At 53.2% G+C, this 9,698-nt stretch overlaps 1 protein-coding gene across 13 annotated transcripts in view; it reads left to right on the top strand.

Moving 5' to 3' along the window:
• The first annotated feature begins 1,227 nt into the window (after positions 1 to 1,227).
• The window catches only part of EPB41 (erythrocyte membrane protein band 4.1), a 231,999-nt gene continuing 223,528 nt past the window's right edge, over positions 1,228 to 9,698 (top strand). For 4 of the 13 annotated variants that reach the window (XM_063783718.1, XM_063783716.1, XM_063783725.1 and 1 more), the window contains exon 1: positions 1,228 to 1,539. Coding sequence is in view for 1 of the 13 variants with exons in the window: in XM_063783622.1 (XP_063639692.1) it covers positions 8,102 to 8,157 (56 nt within the window). In the remaining 12 variants the exon portion in view is untranslated. Of the gene's footprint in view, positions 1,540 to 8,023; positions 8,158 to 9,698 lie in introns of those variants that run through there. The other 9 variants (XM_063783720.1, XM_063783731.1, XM_063783735.1 and 6 more) reach the window with 6 other exon arrangements.

Below are 9,698 nucleotides of genomic sequence, written 5' to 3'. Positions count from 1 at the left end.
AGGCTTCCCCAGGGGATTCACAGGGATAGAGACTGAAAGGGTCTCAAGTGTCCTGATTTCTGGTCGAAGGATCCAACATTTCTCTAGTCCCTTGGAGCCCACCTCCCTCCATCAGAAAACATCTCCCCAGTCAAAGGGCTCAGTCTGACCCTCCTCTGCTAGACTATGGGCTCCTTGAAGGCAGGAACCAGGGCCCTGAAGCCTCAAACAGGACCTGATTCAGAGAAGTCCTCAGTGAATTTGGAGGGGGGGAGAGTCAGTCAATGTATGACTTTTAATTCAGTTATGTATCAATATAACAATAACATCAATAATTATAATAAATGCTAATGCTTATTGCATGCTTACCCTGGGACTGGCACTGTTCTTAGCACTTGACATGGATTCTTTCATTCAATTCTTGCCACAACCCTTGAGGAAAATACTTTTATTAACCCCACTTTGCAGAGGAGGAAACTGGCTTGGAGAGAGTTAGTAGCTCACCCAAAGTAACTCAATTAGGAAGTGGCAGCGTTGGGGATTGGAACACAGGAAGTCGAGTTACCCCATTTAGTAGGAAGATCACTACATTCAGAGGAAGGCCTTTGTCCTCAGCGAGCCTCAGTTTGCCATATTTGTCCAAAGAAAGGGTTAGTTTTCCACGGTGCTCTGGCCTGGAATATTCTATGATCCTATGATTCTGTGACGAAGAGCTTTTGAAGTGTCAGGGTTAGTTTTAAAATGAAAGAGGCCATTCTGCCGGGTGGTGAGCTTCCTGACATGGGCATATGTAAGCCAGCTTAGGCCTGAAATGGGAGGGAGGGGATGAGACTTCGGCCAGTGACCATGGAAGCGTTGATGGAGTGGACCATCAGGAGCGGAAAAGTCACTGAGAAGAGTGGCAAGGCGGGCACGACAGGATCCAGAACTCGCTTTTACGGAACGCCTACTGTGTACCAGACCTATGCTTGACATTTAACTTACATCGCTAATTCTCAGGAAAACATTGTAAGATTTATGGTTGACGAAATTCAGATCCAGAGAAGTGACTTGTTCAGGGTCACGCCGGACGAAGTGGTAGGACAGGCGATCCAGGTGAGTCTCCTCAGGGTCACTTCCCTAGATCCCCTCTGACCAACCCCTCTACCTATTACCCTTAGGAGCAGTACCACGTGTCAAATTGCTTCACACTTTTGTCATATGACGTCACACCAGTCAATCCAGGAACTCCCTGCCCTTCCCTCCCCTGACCTCTGGGGTCTATCAAAGCAGCCCCCGGCTCAGTGTCCCCGCCGGACGAGGCTACACCTGCAGCCCCCGCCCCTTCCCAACTGCGACTCTGGCACTCCTCTGCCCGGGCCTCCCCCTCCCCGCCCCGCTGATCGGCAGTTGCCTGCGCCAATCAGAGGGCCTAGCGGGCGGGGCGGGGCCTCACGATGGAGTTGCCCTGTCAGTGCAGGTGGAGGCCCCGGCGGGGCAAAGTGGCAGGAACCTCTTAAAGGGCGAGAGCGGCGCGGAGCCAGAACGCGGTCGGCCCGGTCCCCGCCGCACCCAGCCCAGGTGAGCCTGGACCACCTGGGGGGCGACCCTCGGTCCCCGGGAGGGACGGGGTGAGGGACAGAAGAACCTACCCCCAAGGGCTCGGACCGTCCCGGGAGAGGCGAGACCGGGGTCGAAGGGTCCAGGGCTGAGGGGTCCAGCGGTCCCGAATTCCAGAATCCGAACTTGGGGTCCAAAGGAGTCTGGGCATCTTAAAGTTCAGGGTGCAGGGAGGGGCGTGGGAGTCTGGAGAGGGGGTCCGGGAGCTCGGATCCGGAGCTAGACACGTCCGGGTCCGGCCGGTCCTGGCTGTCTGGGGCGGGGGTCCTGCATTCGGTGTCCGCGGGAGAGTCCCTGCAGGTCGGCGCAGCCCCCGGCCGCCCCCTAGCCCCGCCTTGCCCGGCCCCGCATGCTCCTGCCGGGCCCGCAGCAGCGCTGGAGCGGGCTGGCGGCTCGCAGCCGGAGGGGGCTCCGGGGCCTGGAGCCCCGCGCCCCGCTCCGGCCCTTACGTAACTGACTTTGAGTTTCCGGACCCAGGGACCGACCCGCCAGCTGGGGCGCCGGCTGTGCCCGCCAGGGTGGCCCCCCCGGCCGCCGCGCCAGCCCCACACCCTCCCTGCCAGGCTTGGTCTAGGGGACTTCCCTCTGTCTGGGTCTCCCGGGTCTCTCTGTCCGGTTCAGGCTCCGGTTCCCTCTCATCTCTGGGTTCCCTGTATCTGTCATCTGTCGTCTCTGTTTTGCTGTCTCTTCCTGTCTCTGTCCTCTGTCTTTCCTCAAGAATTGTCTCGCCCTCACCTACACTTCCCGGCAGGCCCCACCTCTTCAGGGTGGGACAGGACCCCTCCTCTCCAGCTAGTTGGAGGCAGGGACCTGTCCAGACCAACCCGAGCCCGAGCTCGCTCCAGGAGTGGGGAGGAGAGAGGAGGGTTGGGGAAGATGATTCTAGGACCCTTAGCTCCTGGGTCCGGGAACGGACGACCCCTTCTCCGCCTCTGGAGCCCTTTCCTCCAGAAGGAGGAGGCTTGGACAGAACCTGGCTGGGGCTGGGCTTAGGGCAACTGGGAGTCCCTGTGAGAGCTGCCTAGTGTCTCGTCAGGGTCAGGTCCTCAGCTATTGAAGGAGAGCGGGAGGGGCTGGGGAGGGGCCAGAGCCCTGGCACGCGCCCCGGAGCTTCAGCAAGCTCCCTACCTCCACCCAGTTTCAGGCCTGGAGGATGGTCTTGGCAAGAGGCTGGGTGGGGAAGGGATCTGCAGGAGGAGGCTCAAGGGACTTCTGCATGTTGGGGAGGAGGGTGGAGATAGAATGACAGACCCGCAAGTCTAAGGAGCACCTACTGGGAACACTCCCTGCCTTGAAGGCTCTCCGGGGTGTCAGACAGACACTTCGGAAATAACTGTAAATAAGGCGTTAAAGCAGGTGTGAGGTGGGAATATTATTTCTTCTTTTTTTTTCTTTTGAGACGGAGTCTCGCTCTGTCGCCCAGGCTAGAGTGCAGTGTCGCGATCTCGGCTCACTGCAAGCTCCGCCTCCCGGATTCACGCCATTCTCCTGCCTCAGCCTCCCGAGTAGCTGGGACTACAGGCGCCCGCCACCGCGCCCGGCTAATTTTTTGTATTTTTAGTAGAGACGGGGTTTCACCGTGTTAGCCAGGATGGTCTCGATCTCCTGACCTCGTGATCCACCCACCTCGGCCTCCCAGAGTGCTGGGATTACAGGCGTGAGCCACCGCGCCAGGCCGGGAATTATTAATTATAAGCCAGGAGAAACTTTGCGCAAGGAGGTAGGAGGTTTGAGAAGAAAGGGAGCCAGAAGCTGAAGGGAGCAGAGGGAGGGAGGAAAGGGGACATCCAGTGCCCAGTAGGCTCTGCACACAGCAGAACTGGGTTGAATCCTGACCCTTCCACTTTCCTGCTGTGTGATCCTGCATGAGTCACTTCACCTCTCTGAGTCCCAGGCTTGTACTTTGTCAATAATCCGGACCTTGCAGGCATAAGCAGCATCAAATAGGCAATGTGTATGCAGACCAGAATGGTAGCTGGTCTGATAGCAGGCCAGTAGTGTGTTTTAAGAAGGGAATGGAGTGGGGAAGCCCTGAGGTTTCCGCTGTATGTATAGGAGAGCCAGGCACCACCTGCCAGGTCTCAGCAACATGGGGCATGGGTGGAGTGCCTGGGTGTATGGGTGATACTCATTGAGGCCACACTGGCTGTCTCCTGATTGGCCCATCCCTCTACCTCCTAGACCAGGGCTGGCCTCCCTCCTGTAGGCTCCAGGTGCCAACAGAAGCTCCCACCCAGGCCGCCTTACTCCCCAGACGAGTGCGGGTAGAGCCCTGTCAGGGCAGGGCCAGCACCCTCTCTGCAGAATGGACCATGGCCAGGAGACTGGCTGGCCGTGCTGTGCAGGAACATCCGTCTGGCTAGGAAGATGCTGACGCTGTGTAGGCCCCATGGAGGTCCAGACCTCTGTTGGCTGGGGCTGGGCCCAGCTGATGGAACCTAGGCTGCAGGGTGAGACAGAGGCTGAGGTGGTGGGAGTGAGGAGGGGAGGTGCAAGGAGGGACTCCTGGAGAGGAATCCTGAGCCCAGGTGTGGAACCAAACCGAGCTTCCTTCGGTTATTCTCTAAGCCTTTCTTGAGCACGTACTGTGCACCATATACAGGTCTGCCAGCCACAGACCTGAACAGGATACTCACAGAGGGCTCACCACAGAGTTATGGTGTCCTGAGATTTGTTAGGGGTTTGCAGAATGGGCCTGTATGACAGTTCCTGGGGATAGGGGAGTTCAGAATTTTCCCAGGGCCTTAGATTCTGATATTTTATTTTATTTTTATTTTTATTTTATTTTATTTTATTTTGTTTTTTTGAGACAGAGTCTCACTCTGTTGCCCAGGCTGGAGTGCAGTGGCATGATCTCAGCTCACTGCAACCTCCACCTCCTGGATTCAAGCGATTCTCTTGCCTTAGCCTCCTGAGTAACTGGGATTACAGGCTCCTGCCACCATGCCTGGCTAATTTTTTTATTTTTAGTAGAGATAGGATTTTGCCATGTTGGCCAGGGTGGTCTCGAACTCCTGACCTCAGGTGATCTGCCCACCTCGGCCTCCCAAAGTGCTGGGATTACAGGCGTGAGCCACCGTGCCTGGCTGATTCTGATATTTATTAAAGGGAGTGGGATTCCACTCCTTTATAGTCTGCAGGCTAGTCACTTTGCTCCCTGGGTTTCAGTTTCCCTTTCTGTGAAATGAGTAGGGGAGATAAGTCTAAAGTCTCTATGAGTCTTCCAGCGCCTATTACTATAGCCTCGGGACCTAGTTTGGGACTTAGTCTACCCCCTACTCTCACCCCATGTGAGGGGATAGGATGGAGCAAGATGAAGGCTGAGTATGACGGGCCCACAAGTCCTGTTCTTGGCCTGTGTTCTCTAATCATAATTACAGCCACTGCCTGTTAAGCACTTACTATGCACAGCATTCTGTTCTAAGCCTTTAATATGCTGCATTAACTCATTCAATCCTTACAATCTCATGAGGGAAATATTATCGTTGTTTTGCAGGAGTTTAGGGAGCTGAACAGACTTGACCAAAGTCACAAAGCTGGGAAGTGGCCGAGCTGGGATTTGAACTTAGGTTCAACTCCAAAGCCCAGACCTAACTAAGAGTGGGAGCCTCCACCCCACGGGTACTGAGGTGCCCACATTGCTCAGCCCTTACCTGTGGAACTGTTTGACCCCTGCTGGAGCAAGCTCTGAGCTCTGGGATCTTGAGGCTGGGGAACTGGGGAACAAGCTGTGCTGCCTCTGTTGGGTGGCCCCTGGGGCCAGCATAGAGAGAAAGGGGCAGAGGGAGCAACCTCCAGGTCAGCCAGGGCCCACTAGGGGTTTCCCCAGAGGGGCAGCCCCACCCAGCTACTGCCCAGGTGCAAGACTGGGCACTGAAAGGCAACCTTGGGTATGTGGCCAACTTTGGACCTCAGTTGCCTCATCTGTAAAGCATGGACTTAAATGAGTGTAGACACTCCTTGACCCCTGGGTTAGTGGCTGAGGTCAGCAATAGGATAAAGGGTTAGAGGAGGGCTTGGAGTGACAGTGACTGAGTCTGTGAAGGAAGAGTTTGGGTCAGGAACATCTTGGATCTTGGGCCAGCTGTTTGATAGCTATTTCAGAGGAAGAGACTGAGGTTGGAGAGGTTCAAAGGCTTGTCTGGGGCTGTTCAGCCAGTACCCCAGAGACTGAAGGGAAATAAACCAAGGGAAAACCCAGAGAACAAAATCCAGGCAGATATGAGCTAGAATCCTGGTTGGCCACTTAACTAGGCTTGGAGGTGTGAAGTGGCACCCCTGAGGACACACGAGAGTCCCTTCACCTAACTGTCCTCATCTTTAAAGTGGGAATAGTAACAATTTCTCCTTTGTCCACTTCCTGGGTTGTTGTGAAGGTTAAAGGAGATGAGGCATTTGTAAAATCAGGTGAGAATGTGGTTGCTGGTCATTTTTCAGTCCAAAGCTGCAGTTCCGGGTTTGTGTTTGTGGTGGTGGGAGCATTTCTGACAGCTCCTCTGTTGAGATGCTTTATCCAGGAGTTGTGCTGGAGAGAAGCCCTAAGAATAACGCCACCGGCCGGGCATGGTGGCTCACACCTGTAATCCCAGCATTTTGGGAGGCCAAGGTGGGCGGGTCACCTGAGATCAGGAGTTCGACACAGCCTGGCTAACACGGTGAAACCCCGTCTCTACTAAAAATACAAAAAATTAGCTGGGCATGGTTGGTGGCAGGCGTCTATAATCCCAGCTACTCGGGATGCTGAGGCAGGAGAATCACTTGAACCGAGGAGGCGGAGGTTGCAGTGAGCCAAGATCGTGCCACTGCACTCCAGCCTGGGCAATAAGAACAAGACTCCATCTCAAAAAAAAAAAAAAAAAAAAAAAAAAAGAATAACACCACCATTTATTGCACAGTTGCCGGTACCAGGCATTGTACTCAACTTCACCTCTCATTGTATCATTAACCCCCTACAGCAACTTTGTCAGGTAGGTGGTACCCCTCACCCATGCTGGGTGCCTCCAAAACCCATGCCGACAGCCCCTGTAATGATAGTAGCAAACGCTTCTGAATGGTTTACTGTGTGCCAAGCATCCTTCCAGACGTGTTACATGTATTGACCCATGTTAATCCTCACATCAACCCTGTGAGGTGGATACTAATACTATCTCCAGTTTGCAGATGAATAAATGAGGCATAGACAAGTAAAAACGAGGCCAGGCGTGGTGGCTCAAGCCTATAATCCCAGCACTTTGGGAGGCCGAGGTGGGCAGATCACCTGAGGTCAGGAGTTTGAGACCAGCCTGACTAATATGATGAAACCCCATCTCTACTAAAAATACAAAAATACACGGTGGCATGCGCGTATAATCCCAGCTACTTGGGAGGCTGAGACAGGAGAATCGCTTGAACCAAGGAGGCGGAGGTTGCGCCGTTGCACTCCAGCCTGGGCAACAAGAGGGAAACTCTGTCTCAAACAAACAAACAAATAAACAAAACAAAACAAAACAAATGGCCCCAATGTCACAAAAGGTAGAGCCATAAATAGTGAAGTCAGGATTTTCCCAGGTTCTTTTTTTTTTGAGACAGAATCTTACTCTGTTGTCCAGGCTGGAGTGTAGTGGTGCGATCTTGGCTCACTGCAACCTCTGCCTCCCAGGTTCAAGCAATTCTTGTGCCTTAGCCTCCTGAGTAGCTGGGATTATAGGCACCCACCACCATGCCAGGCTAATTTTGTATTTTTGGAGAGACGGAGTTTCACCATGTTGGCCAGGCTGGTCTCAAACTCCTGGCTTCAAGTGATTTGCCTGCCTCGGCCTCCCAAAGTGCTGGGATTACAAGTGTCAGGTTCTTTTATTCTGAGATAGGGTCTCACTCTGTCGCCCAGGTTAGAATACAATGGGGTGATCACGGCTCACTTCAGCCTTGACCTCCTGGGCTCAAGGGAGCCTCCTACCTAAGCCTCCTGAGTAGGTGGGACTCCACCACACCCACCTAATTTTCGTATTTTTTGTAGAGATGGGGTTTCCCCATGTTGCCTAGGCTGGTCTTGAACTCCTGAGCTCAAGCAAAACTCCCACCTCAGCCTCCCAAAGTGCTGGGATTATAGGTGTGAGGCACCGTGCCCGGCTGGCCCAGGTTCTTAAAGTCTCCTCCTTGACACAATCATCACAGTTGTAATTCAGTAGTTATTTACATGATTGTCTCCTCACTGCATTGTAAGCTCCATAAGTACAGGGGCCATGTCTGTCTTCTTCAGGCTGTATCCCCAACACCTGGCACACAGCAGGTGCTCAGTTAATGTTTGTTCACAGGGACGCTGCTGCCTCTAGTGGGCTGGGCCCTGGAGGCCTGATGAGCTGAGGGTGGATTATCAGATTATTGCTGACTAGGGCGTCTGCCCCAGCAAGACCCCAGAGGCAGAGGGAGGGCAGGGTTCCCTCCTGGTTCAGGCCCTGGCTGAAGAAGGGGCCCCAAAGGGCTTTTTCTTTGGCTGTGCTGTGTGTCTCACTGCTGTCCTTTGCTTCCATGTGCCACTGCGGTGATGGCTCCACGGCCTCTCTTGGACTGGCTGCGTGACCCCCCGACGGCTGCTTCTGGGTGAGTAATGGTTTGACTTAATGACTGCCACATGAGCTGATTTTAATGCATGTCCTGTGGCTCTGAGGCCACTGGGAGGCGTAAAGAGAGGCCCGGGGGTAGGGGTGGAAATGTTGAGAGAGGGCACTCTGTGATTTTAGGATCCTACCATAAGCAGGGCCTACCAATTAAACACACTGGGTGCTGATTTTTTGGTCACATGATACAAAAGCAAAGGTCTTTGGGGCAGACTGGGCTGGAATAGAATCCTTTTTCTGTTGCATACAGGTGGGTGATTCTTTGCATCTCAGTTTCACATCTGCAAAATAAGAATATGAATACTTATGGGACACAAGTATATTTGTTCTTTTATTCATGTAAGCCCCACAAGGGCAGGGATTTTTGTTCATCTGTTCACCAGGTGCTGTATCTCCAGCGCCTAGGGTATAGTAGCACGTAGTAGGTGCTCACTGAATGTTTCCAAAGGAATGAAGATATTTATTGACTGTTTATGGTATACCTATCAATGTGCTTTGTATTGGATTAAATGGCTAATGGATATAAAGGGCCCAGCATGATAGGGGCTCAGTGAATGTGAATCCCCTATTTGCTCAATAGACTGTGACTTTCTTGGGGATCAGGGCTCTGGTAAAGTGAGCTCTGGGTCTTCTGAACTTAGTAAGGGGCCAAGTACCAAGCATGTATCAATCAGCACAGAGAGGGGCCTGGCAACTGGACTTCCTGGAGAGGGAGTGACAGAGCCTCTAGTTTTCATCAGAAGAGAGAGGCAGCTGGGAAGATCTGGGGCAGAAATGGGAGGGATGGGGAGGGACTCTGCCTTCTAGTACTGCCACTTTTCCTTGTCCAGGTGTGACCCTGGACAAGGCATGCTCTTCCCTGAGTCTTGGAGACCTCATCTGTGATATACATATCACAACACTTTCCCCGCATAGGTGTGGGAAGGAGTTGATGAGAAGAGCCCACACAGGGCCCCATTTGGTAACTTCCCAGCCCTGGGCTCATTCTGGGATTCTGGGAGGGGACTATGTGTTCCTCTTTCTGGCTCTTTTCTCCTACTTTTAACTGCTCACCCAGCTGGGACTGGAATCCAAGGAGCCCCTGAACTTCCAAGCAGACTGGCCAGGGCCCTGGGATAAGGGCTGGGCTCTGCCTGGTGTGGGAGGAGCTGAGTGGAGGTTCCAGCTCAGCCACTCTCGCTGTGTGACTTGGTTCTGTAACCCCTTCTCTGCCTCGGTTGCCTTACCTGTAAAGTAGGGTTATTAAAAGACAACTCCCTTGAAGAATTGTTTAATTAGAAAATAGGTGGATTAGGCATTATTATCCATAATGCTATTTGGCTCTGGCTGAGGTGACTCTAGGGAGGGCCCTGAAGAATTACATCCCACTGTGGCCCAGGGAGCCTGGGACTCGCTAGTCATCATGTGTATTATTGCCATTTATTGGCTATTTCTTATGGGCTGGGCTGGTTATGTGCTACTTTAGACACATTATCTCATGCATTCCTCCCAGTGACCTAGGAGACCCTCTGAAGCAGGCATTAT

This window comes from Pan troglodytes, chromosome 1 (assembly GCF_028858775.2).
Source record: "Pan troglodytes isolate AG18354 chromosome 1, NHGRI_mPanTro3-v2.0_pri, whole genome shotgun sequence".
Classification (NCBI taxonomy): Eukaryota; Metazoa; Chordata; class Mammalia; order Primates; family Hominidae; genus Pan; species Pan troglodytes.
Note: the sequence above shows the minus strand (reverse complement) of the source record. Positions and strands in the feature narration are given on the sequence as shown.